Source organism: Littorina saxatilis, linkage group LG1 (assembly GCF_037325665.1).
Source record: "Littorina saxatilis isolate snail1 linkage group LG1, US_GU_Lsax_2.0, whole genome shotgun sequence".
Lineage (NCBI taxonomy): Eukaryota > Metazoa > Mollusca > Gastropoda > Littorinimorpha > Littorinidae > Littorina > Littorina saxatilis.
Genome location: NC_090245.1, coordinates 63,378,892 through 63,393,156, shown reverse-complemented (window position 1 = coordinate 63,393,156; position 14,265 = coordinate 63,378,892). Strand labels below are relative to the sequence as shown.

At 42.0% G+C, this 14,265-nt stretch overlaps 1 protein-coding gene across 5 annotated transcripts; it reads right to left on the bottom strand.

Annotated features, from left to right (window-relative positions):
• Positions 1-2,096: 2,096 nt before the first annotated feature.
• LOC138976048 (uncharacterized) lies at positions 2,097-12,654 on the bottom strand. 5 transcript variants are annotated; one of them, XM_070348859.1, is made up of 10 exons: positions 12,305-12,654; positions 11,844-12,055; positions 11,282-11,341; positions 10,803-10,911; positions 8,343-8,415; positions 7,854-7,911; positions 6,940-7,015; positions 5,345-5,475; positions 4,003-4,090; positions 2,097-2,673 (listed from the first exon to the last, which is right to left on the bottom strand). In XM_070348859.1, the coding sequence occupies exons 4-9, from the start codon at positions 10,891-10,893 to the stop codon at positions 4,034-4,036; spliced, it is 486 nt and encodes a 161-aa protein (XP_070204960.1). In that variant the 5' UTR covers positions 10,894-10,911; positions 11,282-11,341; positions 11,844-12,055; positions 12,305-12,654; the 3' UTR covers positions 2,097-2,673; positions 4,003-4,033. The 5 variants fall into 5 exon arrangements, with proteins under 5 accessions (XP_070204960.1, XP_070204975.1, XP_070204950.1 ...); XM_070348874.1 differs by adding an exon at positions 7,225-7,283 and having other exon boundaries at positions 11,282-12,055; positions 12,305-12,645; XM_070348849.1 differs by having other exon boundaries at positions 11,282-12,055.
• Between the last annotated feature and the right edge of the window lie 1,611 nt (positions 12,655-14,265).

The window sequence follows — 14,265 nt, the reverse complement described above, 5'->3', positions numbered from 1 at the left end:
ACATTTTCAAACATGCACGTATCAGTCGGCCGTATACGCACATATATCTATACAACATTTAGACACAAAGCCCGTCTAAACAGCACTGTTCCAAAATGCGCCCCCCCCCCCCCCCCCATTCATTAGGAAGTATGGACCTACAAGGAATAGAAGTAAGAGCTCAACGAGAGCTCTATATCTATGACAAGAGTCAAATCAGTTTCCTCATGTGTGGATATCTTGAAAACCTGCAAGCGGTGAAGTCTCAAAGTTCGACATATATAACACACAGGAATTCAACTTGTTGGAACCAGTGTGTCCCCACTGGACCGTGGTAACTTGATGGAAATTGAGGCTTTTTCATGTGTCCAGATAATATAACTTTGAAGTGTGGTCTGATGTCAAACGTATCCAAACACAACATAAAATGGAATCTTGTTTTCTATACTTCTTGATATTAGTGAGGGCCCCAAAGGGTTTAAAATCGTGATCGTGATTGGCGATTTTTGACCTTTCTGTGACCGTGATTGCCGAAATTTCCATTTCTGTGATCGTGATGGGACTTTGCCCGTGATCCGTGATGACAAAAAAATCAAGTCTCGTGATCGTGATCGTCATTTGTTTTCGTGATCGTGATGGGCATTATTGCAAAGCATTTTATTTTCAACGTACATTTTTCTCAGCTGTATCACTCTATGATCCTCTATTCGTCAAGGTGTGTGTGTGTGTGTGTATGTGCCGTGTGTGTGTGTGTGTGTGTGTGTGTGTGTTTTTATGTGTGTGCGTGTACATGTACGTACGTATGCACACGCAATCCGTCTTGTGTACGTGAAAGTAGTAGAGTACTTGGTTAGGTAGAGTATATAAGGTGCGCATGTTCGTGTCTATACGTCTTTGCACACACAAATATGTCTGTGCGTGTGCATGTGGTAAGCTAGTAAATTAAGTAGACATATTAAGAACTGGGTTTTCAAAATATTTGTCTGGTTGCGCACCACCAGCCCAAAACGGTTTCCTTCATCACTGGATCGCTTTTCTCCTCTGTTGTCTTTGTAAGTCAGCTGGGACAAAGGCCACAGCACGCCGTGAGTACACAAACAATAGGAGACGACTGGGCGAGATAGAAGCCCGGGCCATCATCTTCTTCATACAGCTGTCTGGCGGTCTGGCCGTATACCGCGATGAAGTCAGCGGGGGTCATGACCGCCTGGCGCGGTGCAGGCCCGCTGTGGTTTGCCGAGTGCCACGTGTAGGGGGCCCGGCTCTTCAGCACTGACATAGTTGCCCGCCCCTCCGTGCGACACGCCCTGCCGGCGAGACCCCCGGGGGCTGGGTGTCGGGGGACGGGCGGTACATCTCGCTGCGGAGAGACGCCTAGCCTGGTTGGCCGGGGCGTTGAGCAGAGGCGGGGCGTCCCAGATGTTGGCGTCTTTTCCGGACACCAAGACACGGGTGTAGGGGCGGGACTGGCCGCTCCTCTCCCAGGCGTGCGTGTACAGGTTGCTCTCTTCCAGCCCATCCGTCCATCGTCAGCCCGGATGTCCACGTCGCTTTCCTCCACGATGGGGTCAAGAGCCAGCAGGTTGGGCGCCAGGGGCGGAGTCAGCTCCGTCTCTGTGGTCAGCATGGCCCCGCTGCTCTGCCCGCCTCCCCCCTTTTGCTGATCCGCTTCTGGGCTCTGAAAGGGGCAGGCCGCGGAGGAAAGGATATTCACTGGCCACACTACTATGACAAATGTGTGAGAAGACAGGGGGGGGGGGGGGGGGAGAGAGAGAGAGAGAGAAAGAGAGACTGAGAGAGAGAGAGAGAGAGTTCAAATCAAATCAAATCAAATTTTATTTTTGGAGGGTTGTGGCATAAGCAATACAACGAGCTTTTTTTCAACCATCCCTCGCCCAGAGAGGGGACTAATCTAATCACATATAACTTTTACACGGATATTCACGTAGAAAAAAAGGTAGAGAAATACAACAGCATATTATGATTTACATATTACATATTATACACAAATATATATGTAACGTAGTGAAAACAATGCTGAATACACATGCATGAGTGTGAATGAATGTAAATGCGCTAATATGCTGTCATACAGGAATCAAACACAACGCCAAAGGTACGTTCCCTCCACTGTATTATACGGCTATGACATCATACACACAAATACACACAGTCATGAACATAAATGTTAGGTACTCAAAAATCCAGTACTCACAGTTTTGTAGGCAAAAAACCAACTCGAGATTACAATCTCGTACACAATTGCAATAACAAAACTCTCTACCCTTCACTTAGGTATAAAACTACACAAACAGTTATAGTTCCTACTCCGGCAGACTTAAATCCCCGTCTGCTCTGTCTACTAAATATTCCTTATCTCTTAAGTAATTAAGATATTGTAGACATATTTTAATTCTGGTCATACACAGAATTACACAGCGTCTATTGCTGTTCACTAGGAAATGTATTTTAACTACTAATTCCTTCTACTGGTGACCTCGGTCTACTCAGTTTCTATCGCCCTGTGACCTCTATGGTCCAACTCTACGGACGCAAATAACCGTGCACTAGCTTCGTGAAATCCCGTCGAATCTCAGCTATGCGGGTCTATAGGCGTGATATTCCGGCGGCTGCTCAGATCCTTCATACTGTCACCTGGTCGCTATCTTCCTTTCCGACCAGTTATACGACGCACTGCACAACATAAATAGCGGACATCTTGTCTTAGATATCTGTCTGCTATGTTTAAAGTTTACAGTGTTAGTCGATTCAACTTATGCGATAAACATTAGCGATATTCAAATGCTTATTCCATTTACCTGTTAAGTGCTTTACTCGGGCTTCCTTTCTCCCGGTCGATTCCTGTGACAACCCCTCCCTGTCGCTGGACAGTGGTTAAGTGTAACGATATCTTCGTTGCGATTCACAACATCAACTCTCTCGGTCAGTGAGCTGAATTCACAGTACGTGCACCACACTTCGCTACGTCACTCTATTATCTCTGGTTAGCGCTCTAAAAGCGTGGAGGATATCACTGTCAAACTTTGCCTGTTAGTGTTATTCCATAGTGATTTCCTTCACAATGAGTAAATGTGTTATTAAAGCTTTGAGTGTTTTTGTGTGGATATAATGATCGAACACTGATGCTTTGGACAAATGAAAATATAACTAAACGAAGTCTTCCATCACTGTGATTTTTCGTAATTTAACATTAAATACAGTGAAAGTATTGAGACTCATTGGGACTCTCACAAATTCCGGGAGAGAATTCCACAGGACGCTACCAGAACAGGCTAAGCTTGACTTGAAGAGATCTATCCTTGGAATTGGGACGTTAAACTTTCGCCTGGTTTGACTTTAAAGTTTGCAACGAAAGTTCGTGGTGCACGACCGGAAAGTATTTTGTGAAGGAGCACGCCTTCATTTAATTTAAATCTTTCTTTTAATGGGAGAATCTTAAGTATCTTATAATCATCAAATACAAGACTGAATTGTTTCAGTAAAATTAGTTTTACCGCTCGCCTATGTAAACTATACAATGGTTTTAAAATATTAGCACTGGCAGAGTCCCAGATGGTCAGAGAGAGAGAGAGAGAGAGAGAGAGAGAGAGAGAGAGAGAGAGAGAGAGAGAGAGAGAGAGAGAGAGAGAGAGAGAGAGAGAGAGAGAGAGAGAGAGAGAGATTGATCACAGGTACAATGCAAGACCATTTGATAGCGATCAGAACCTTACTCCAGTTAATGCCATTTATTTGTACTTTAATAACTTTGCTCCCATTATGCAAAACTCTCGTCAGATTTCTCGTAGAATGAAAGGGAAAGAATGGAAATACAATTATGTAATAATGAGCAAAAAAAGGCCGCAACCAATGTTCGCTTAAAATTGCTTTTCTGGCCAACCATGTCTGGTAATATTCACAGAAAATAATGAAAAAAGGGAAATTAAATCGCACACACACACACACACACAAACACACACACACACACACACATAGTAGGGGGGGGACGCAGGAAGGAACACATACCTGCAAAGAGTACCAGTTGAAGCCCAGGTCATCAAACTCGGGATAGGACGCCATGGTCATGGCCTGCACCTGCTTGTCCTCGTGACGTCTGTACAGCCAATCACACAGCACTATACAGTCTATACTCCACATGCTTAACCTCGTGACGTCTGTACAGCCAATCACACAACACTATACAGTCTATCCTCCACATGCTTAAGCTTGTACAGCCAATCACACAGCATTATACAGTCTATACTTCACATGCTTTCACTACACCCATGCTTTTCCGTCATAACTTCTTACCACAGCGTTCTTAAATAAAAAGAAAACACACCAGTAACCAGGTTAGGTACGTTTATATCATTCTATAATCAATATGTCGGCACGTTACTGCCTTCTTCGGGATGTTATTCCGCAATTCATACATGCAAAAAGCAAAACTAATACATAAGCGTTTTAATAAGTGTACCAACAAATAATTACATCAGCTTACTGGGATGGTGTTTATACATAATTTCATTCAGCACTCATGAGATATAACACTTAAGGTTTGCGTCATATGATGTATCATAAAACCTTTACATGCTGTAACATGTTCCACAACAAAATTCCTTTTCATGTCTGTCCCTCTAATAATTTCCTTTACAAGTTTAGTCAATATTAGACGAAATGTATTTCGGTAGACTGGGAATCGAGGTGATGTGATGGGTACGCGCGCGCGTGTGTGTGTTTGTGAGTATGTGTGTGTGTGTGTGTGTGTGTGTGTGTGTGTGTGTGTGTGTGTGTGGGGGTGTGTGTGTGTGTGTGTCTGTGTGTATGTGTGTGTGTGTGTGTGTGTTTGTTTGAGTACCTGTGTGCCTGTGTGTGTGTGTGTGTGTGTGTGTGTGTGTGTTTATCAAATGTAGACTACGGGTATTGAAATCCCTCCATGATTTATGGCGCCTGTCTTTGTCCCGTTTCTGGTGTGGTTGGTTGGTTAATTATTTTTATATTTTTTTAATTTTTATGTCGCTTCAACCTATCTGGCTATTCGAGAACGATTCAATTTCGTTTCCTTTCTCAGTTGTGGACAAATTTATACATTTTGATTTGTTCCAAAAAAAGGAGAAAAAGAAAGAAACACACGATGTAGACGAGTCCCTTTGCATTCATTTTTTATAATGACTACTTGACAGACATAAAAAGCTATAACGCGGTCACCCACAGTGATTGTCATAATGACTACAGCAAAGTTATGTGGTTGAAAAGGGCCTTTAATTGCTCCTTGAATGAAAGTTGCAAAGTCATCGCTGGTATATTATTCGCCAAATATACGTGTAGCTATGCTGTATGCGGAAACCGTTACATGTCAGCAACGTACCCTCTCCAGGCCACTTTGACGCATTGAAAGAATAGTCGACATATCAGCCATACTATTTCCACTCCTGTTACCATGGAAACACCCACAGTAAGCGCCGATAAGGCCCCGATCTGCATCAGCAGTTGCTGCCACTGAAAGTCAAACAACAAACCACCATGATAATCTAGAAAATCTATATATGAAAAGGTCAGCGAATCTCCGAACCTGTAAGCAAAAAAAAAAACCACACAAAAAAAAACCCCATATAAGCTTTGGGTGGTCAATATTGTACTCTTTTACCACACGATAGCGTTAAAGATACAATCCTTTTCGCGTAATATCTGTTAAACTTTTTACCTTGGATACGAGCATCCTTCCATTTTGTCACATACCAATCTCAACAGCCAGAGAATTGTTTTGTTGCACTTATTTTGCATATTGACATACGTGTCAGGTAGAACATTAATTTGACACAAATTTCCCGCCTGCACAAAAAGCAGCCAGGTTGGAGATTCTTGGTGTTTCCCCAGGTAAACAGTATGGTGTGCACGGTGATATGTGGTGACTGACGTGTCACGGCAAGGAAGGTTACACACGATGACAGTGAGTGGTGGCAAGGCAAAAGACTTAAAGGATCCGGCGAAGTCGGACAAGATCAAACGTGCCGAGCAAAGACAACAAGTCGCGTAAGGCGAAAATACAACATTTAGTCAAGTAGCTGTCGAACTCACAGAATGAAACGGAACGCAATGCAACGCAGCAAGACCGTATACTCGTAGCATCGTCAGTCCACCGCTCATGGCAAAGGCAGTGAAATTGACAAGAAGAGCGGGGTAGTAGTTGCGCTAAGAAGGATAGCACGCTTTTCTGTACCTCTCTTCGTTTTAACTTTCTGAGCGTGTTTTTAATCCAAACATATCATATCTATATGTTTTTGGAATCAGGAACCAACAAGGAATAAGATGAAAGTGTTTTTAAATTGATTTCGACAATTTAATTTTGAAAATAATTTTTATATATTTAATTTTCAGAGCTTGTTTTTAATCCAAATATAACATATTTATATGTTTTTGGAATTAGAAAATGATGAAGAATAAGATGAACGTAAATTTGGATCGTTTTAGAAAAAAATAAAAAAAATTACAATTTTCAGATTTTTAATGATCAAAGTCATTAATTAATTTTTAAGCCACCAAGCTGAAATGCAATACCGAAGTCCGGGCTTCGTCGAAGATTGCTTGGCCAAAATTTCAATCAATTTGATTGAAAAATGAGGGCGTGACAGTGCCGCCTCAACTTTTACAAAAAGCCGGATATGACGTCATCAAAGGTATTTATCAAAAAAGGAAAAAAACGTTCGGGGATATCATTCCCAGAAACTCTCATGTCAAATTTCATAAAGATCGGTCCAGTAGTTTGGTCTGAATCGCTCTACACACACGCACACACACACACACACACACACACACACACACACACATACACCACACCCTCGTCTCGATTCCCCCCTCTACGTTAAAACATTTAGTCATTACTTGACTAAATGTAAAAATCAAACAAACAAAATAAGGGGGGAAAGGGTGAGGGTGGAGTGAAGGAAGAAGAAAATGTCGTACCGTGACGTCTTTCTCCTCCTTCATCAAGACACGTTGAGTGTGACCCAGGGATATCTCGATTTTTGTCAGTGCGTCTCTGCACATCATTGCCAGCATAAAACAAACTGTTCAGACCAATTCAGAGCAACAGACAAACAAGACAGATGTTCTCTCTCTCTCTTGTACTCTGACTAGATGTACCCTACACAGCAACGCTCACACACCCCTAAAACAAATCTGGCTCCAAAATGAGAGCAAGGACAAGAAGAAGAAGAAGAACAACAATAATAACAACAAGTGGCTTACCGAATACTGGGAAAACTTTAGATGAAGCCATTTGCAAGGAGAGATTTCCGTAAATGATTCTAAAAACAAAGAAAGTAATCACACACACACAGTCAATTAATTGGAAACAGCTTGATACCTACAGCACCTACCTTCCGTTCCCGCTAATTCAACACTCATGAACTTGGTCACGACTACAAACTGTTGCATTGTTTCTGCTGTGCAACAGTTACTATGAAATCAGTTTATATTTCCAGCAGCGTCCACAGCTAACTGCTTTTGAAGCTAACCTAGCCATCCGTCCATCGGTGTTGCTCAGAGAGACACAACAGTATCAGTTTGCGGAAACATTTGAAGGGGGGGGGGGGGGGGGGTCATAAGTGCGAGTTGTGGACACCCCATCCCCTCTGACCAGACACATCAAGCCATCAACTATGGTCAAAGATGTAATATATGCGCCTCTGTTGTTGTTTTGATGATGATGATGATGGTGATGATGGTTGTGATGATGATGATGATGATGATGATGATGATGATGATGATGATGATGATACCATTATCATTAGTAGTAGTAGTACGAACGTAGTGGTATGATTATGAGGATTATAATCATTATTATTAACACCACAACCACTACCACAACAATTTACCTCGTATATTTGGGTGGGCCAGGGAACTTGTGACATCTGAATTTCAAACTTGTGTTCTCTGTGAACGAAGTAAGAACATGGGTGAAATCACAGAGCAGTGACATCTTTGTCTCTCTCTTTCTAGCACCAGCTCACATGTCGGAGCTACTATTGCTTTCTTCATATTCAGTTTCTCGTTGGTTTCGAATTTGCTTCAGGTAGGCTATATCGACCAAGCTGAGCAGAAACAATGATGATTAAAAATCGCCAGAAACGCTGATCTTATCTGCAGTTGCAGGTGTAATGTTCAGAGTCTTTACAATGCTTCAGTTAACAATAACAACAAAACACTTTATAGGCCTACAACTCCAAACTATATATTCTTATACTGCTTTCCATAAAACCCTTCCAATCAAATATGGGTTTAGCTTTGAAGAGGGACACTTTGGAAAGTTGATCATGCTTAAAACAATAGTGACACAATTAATATATTATACAATTATAACATACCGACAGTTGCTAGGACAGTCGCAGTGAAGCTGATCCATTCTGGCCAGAGTTTCTACCATTCTGTAGCACAAATCTACAACACAAAGTTACTCAACAAAACTTGTTCACAGATGGTTAGCATCAAGGTGGGAGACAGACTTCAGACTTCAATAGTTTATTGACTTAAGCAAGTGCTCGTATTAATGATTGGTTATTGGGTGGTTTTTTTTTTTATTGCACAGAGAAATTCGTCACGATTTATGATAACAAGGAAACATGTATAACAAACAAACTCATTAAAAAAAATTACACATACTAAATCAAATACCCCGGCAACACATAAAAACAACGGTTAGTCGATATGTCGGCCTGAAACTAAAAGATCAACATTGAAAACCAATCAAGTTTGTTGAAAATTTAGATCGTAATTGCCGCCTCAACTTTCAATGAAAACCGGATATGACGTCATCAAAGACATTTATCGCAAAACTGAAGAAAACCCCCACATCTGGGGGTATCATCTGGAAGAATGTGTATGTAAGTTTCGTAAAGATTTGTTCAGTATTTTTCTGGGAATCGCCCTGTTACATGCACACACCACCACCACCACCACCGCCCTCGTCTCAATCCCCAGTCAATCTGAACACAAAAAACTTGACTAAACGTAAAAGAGAGAGAGAGAGAGAGAGAGAGAGAGAGAGAGAGAGAGAGAGAGAGAGAGAGAGAGAGAGAGAGAGAGAGAGAGAGAGAGAGAGAATTGAATTGAATTGAATTGAACTGAACTTTATTTAACAAGGATTAAGATTTAAGGCTACGCCTTGCTTACAATCTGTCCTTGGGACGCATAGACACACAATTATATAATTAAAAAATTAAAAATTAAAAAGTTAAAAAGTTAACCAACAAAAGGAGGTCGGAAAACTTCAGCACGTGATAATAAAGATGACGATGATGATGATAATGACGATGATGATGATGATAATGATGATGATGAAGATGAGACATGAAGAGCATACATATGTGGTTATTCATAAAATCAAATGCATACTATGCAGGTAATTATAAATACAAGCTGGTAGCAATCGAACATGTAGCATTAGTACAACAAAAATATGTTCAGAACATACAATGCACAGCATATCTTTGACGTAATACTAAGTGTGGTAAATCAAAAGGCGTTAAACTACTCAGTGGTTTTTAACACATTTTTAAAAACTTTTTAATGACTTTAAGTGCTTAAAGCCATATGTACTCGATGACTATACACGCTAATTGCTTTACCCACAGCTGGAGACATGCTAAATTAAGTTCCCTGCAAGATATTGTGGTCTAGGACCCCTTAAATGTTGAGATATTTGATTTTTTATTTTGATCTAGATCGTCCTATTTATAGATTTGCCAACAGAGGTAGCGTTGACGCAAGGGAAATAACTCCGCGTCTTTGTTGACATCCTCACTTTTTCAGAGGCTAGAACAAGCTGTAATGCATGTATATGGTCCGCGCATTGCGACATATCGTCATTATATGGCCTTATGATGCATTTGACATCGATTGTGGGCAAACTACACATCGTAAACACGGGAGCGAGTTAGTAAGCCTTTAAAGGATGATGGAAGCGAATTCCAAACTGAAGTACCCGAAAAAGCAAGACTGGTCTTATACAGGTCAATTCGTGGAATCGGTGGGATCAAGTTGACCGACCCATATCTGTGGGTAGCTTTGTTAAATAATGATTATGATGTAATGTAAATCGGCACTTTACCGTAATACAATTTAGGCATGAAAATGGCTTTGTTTAACTTGAGATGCTTTTCCAGTGGAAGAAAGTTAAGCATTTTTAATTTCATATCTGTTGAGGCATTATCCTTTACGATGAGTTTGGCCGAGCGACGATAGAGAGAGTCTAACTTTTTCAAGTGGACATCACTGCTGCCATCCCAGAGCGTCGAAACATAATTAATGTGAGGCATTACATGAGCATGGTGGAATATTTCCAGAGTCCTTCTGTCCGTAAATTGCTTTAACTTGGATAGGAGGAAAACGTTCTTGGCTACTTTCTTGCAAATATGCTGTAATTGTGCCTGCCACTTGAATTCACAATCAATAATTACCCCTAAAACGCGACTCTGCTGCTGTTGAACTTGTTCAATTGATTGCGTACCAATAGTAAGATTTAGTTTGAGTGGAGAAATCTGGTGTTTTTGTCTGGTTGAAATTACCATACTTTTAGTTTTTATTGGATGGACAACCATAGCATTAGCTCTACACCAGTTATTTACATCGTTTAAAGCCAGGCTGTTTGAAGGGAAGACTCTATTACTGGAACAGACTTTCCACTTGCATGAAGAGAAGAATCGTCAGCAAAAAAATCACTTCTTATACAGAGAGAGAGAGAGAGAGAGAGAGAGAGAGAGAGAGAGAGAGAGAGAGAGAGAGAGAGAGAGAGAGAGATAAGGGGGAAGAGGGAGGGAGAGCTTTACATTCATATTGCACGTTGGGCCGACACTTCTTGTTGAGCGTGGCGCTGACCGACCTGGAGCACCCACACACAGCCCTCGTCTCGGCCTCCATGCACGACTGCAGGCATTGCTGCCACACACACACACACACACACACACATCCAGACGTAACAACTTAGCACAGGACACACACGCTCAGTGTCAGGTGTGGCCAATATACTTTCAATAGTTCTCCTGAACAATATTACGATATCTACAGTTCGGCAAAACTGACACGAACCTAGTTTAGACTCGAATTTAAAAAAACAATAACAACAAACAAACCTAAGAATTGTAAGTTTATGGAACGTTTAACAGATCATAACAAAGAAACAGTCGCCAGAACTTGTATGCAGTTGTGTGGGCTATTGGGGCTTTTCGTTTCTTCCTGACTCTCCAACACTTGAGTTTATTTCCACGCCACTTGCGCAAAGCAACTGGCATCCACATGACACACTTACATTGTAGTCGTAATCCGCTGCTTGGCGACACTTGGATGACAGTTTTTCAATCTCTTTGGACTGCGTTTGAAATGTGAAAACAAAACATGTCGATGCATTACAGAGTCATCTCCAAAATACAACAAGAACACCAATAAGATAAGAGAATAACGCGACACAGATAAGTCTTAACATTATGAAAGCATTACAAAACGTTAAAAACACATTGTTTTCCCCTCTGAAACGTCCACATTTGCCGGTGCTAAAGGAAACATCCAAGGCAATGCACAGGATCCCGGACAACTAGACTGCTGGCACAGTAACTTTACCCCTGCTTTTCAACCAATAAAAAACATTGTTTTAAAGACAGCACTGAGAGGCATAGGAAGTGTATTCACACCATTAAGAAAGTGGTGTGTGCGCAAAGGTATCTTCTTGCACGCACCCCCCTTACCGGATGTACGCGATATTGAATGTATTGCAGTATGCTAATTACCCTTACAAACACCAAACAGCAAACGTATTTTAAACACTCATTAATTCTGAGAAGTAACTCATTGACAAAAACCAAATGCGTGTTCACATTTGCAGAGGTTTTAAGGACAACCAATGAATGATTCCCGCCTTATTTCTGTTTCCGTGCAGTTTGAGTGCGGATCCAACCGGCGTTACAAATTTTTCACTCCTCCAGAACCCTCCTTGTGGCGTGTGCATGAACACACGCATGCCTCGTGACGACGTCACAAAGTCAACGTACTCCTCTGGCTCTGCATCGTAAAGTCAGCGAAAGTGTGTCTGAAACAGGAAAGAAGGAAAGAATAAAAGTGTGTGAGAAAAAAAAGGGGCATGGTGTAGCAGGAGTCACCCCTAGATTTTCACATCTTCCACCTGATGACTGCGTACATAAGTTTTGTACAGATGCATACAAATACTGTAATAAGTTTTATGAGAACAAACAACATTTGTCCTGTCAAAGGAGCAACCAGCGATGCTAAAGTTAGAATACTTTGTCTGGTGAATCAAGATGACAGCAGTGAAGCTTACCAAACCAGGAGGAGGAATCAGAGGACAAGTCGACTGTGGCGCAGTTCCCGTAGTCCAGCACTAAGGCAAGCCGAATGTAGCACAGTGACAAAGGCAGACAAACAGAACAAACTGATATGTCTGTTCCGGTTTGTGACGCATATAAGAGCTATTCTGATTGGCTAGGAGCAGAGCAGAGGCAACGCCCGGCAGGCAGTGACAAGAACCGGAAGGCAGTGACAACGGCAGTGGTAGACGACTGGTCAACTTCAAAATACTGGTCTCTGATTGGTTACATCGTTGCTTCTGCGTGTAGCTCTGCCTGTAGCTCTGCCTTTGTCACTGTGCTACATTCGGCTTGCCTTACAGCACGCGAGGATACGACACCACACTGAAAACAGCCACACGTACGTCATCATTCATTTCGGCTTTCGTGTCGGGGCAGAAGTCTGGCGTGTGAATCACTTTCATTTATCGGGGAAAAGGGGTGGTGACAAAGACTTCATCTGAACAAGCCGAACTGGCTATCTTAGTTAACAAACATTAGTTTAAATAACATGAGATCGAGATACAGTCGAACCTGCCATCGCGAGCCCCTCTCGATAACGACTACACACCTATTACATACTGTGTACATTCGTTTCTAGCACAATAAATGTGGCTTTATGAACTGACGCAATAATACATTGTGCTGAAGTGTAAATTTATGATAAAGCGATATATTTTCTCAGTTTTTCCATAAAGTTGATGGGATTCGTTAACACTAAGATTGTAAAAGCAGAATCATATGACGGTCGGTTCAGGTGAGGGAGGGGGAACATCATGGAAGAGAGGTTCAGAGACGATGCTAACATGAGAATGAAACAAACCTTTACCCGGATTATACCCTTTCAAGACCTTCACATTATTAAAAAAAACCAACCCACCACTGCCAGATGTTACCTCTCGTCAAAGTAGTCCAAATTAGGGCTAATTGTATATTTTTCAAAGTCAAATGGTAGGTATTTCAATACTGACTGTCGATGAGGAGAGAAAGTTCAGCCAAATTATCCCCGGACAACATGTCAAAATAGCACTTGAAAATAACAGTCCAGCGGGATCAAGTATGTTGGAGTTGAGGGTGGGTGGGAATGCGTAGTGGACCCTTTGCCGTCGGTGACACTTATTAAATGACCCTCACCAGTACAACTGAAGAATCGATAGAAGCGTACAATGCATGGTGTCCAAAACATGTAGTTTGTAAGCCAGTACCAGAATAAAAAGGTCAAACAAACACACCATCAATTGCTAGCATGTCCCTGTTTCCCATGTCCGACTTACTTTGCGTCACAGACATGGCCGTTCTTGAGGCACTGAAGCCATGGACGCCTGCATGTGATGACCCAAGCTGGACATCTCCGTGAGAGTCATTCGCAGCGCACGTGCAAAGCTGTCATAGTGGCCAGACTGCAGGCTCGAGGCGTACAGGCTGTCCCAGTCTTCTTCCGTCATCATGGAGCCGTACACAGGGTACTCCTTCTGTACTTGCTCCAGGACCGCCATCAAGTTAAGATGGGAGTACTGTTCTTTGGCCACAAAGCGCTCCAGCTCTGTGCGCTGCAGCAAGAGCTCGATGTCTGCAGGCCGAACCTGGGGCCATTCGAGTAGACGTAATTAAAGTAAAACAGAAATGGTGACATGATCACGTGGAGAACGGGACCCTAAAGTTGTTTTAAAAACTAGTTGAAGAAGTGACAAACATGCTGTACGTTTCGAAGCATTTTGAAGAGGCCGGCTGGCTATGCGCTGAATGCACAACCAAAACACAGTCACGTCAGCCCTGCGAAGGGAAGGTGCATTTATTTAATAAATGTCTGCTGTGCGTCATTTTAGGGTGGGATATGTCCACAGTGACGAAATATCTCATAAAAGCGTTTGAAGCTGGTAACGGGACTATGGAAAAGTTGTTTATTTTTCTCATGCTTACCTGCTTGTAATTAATA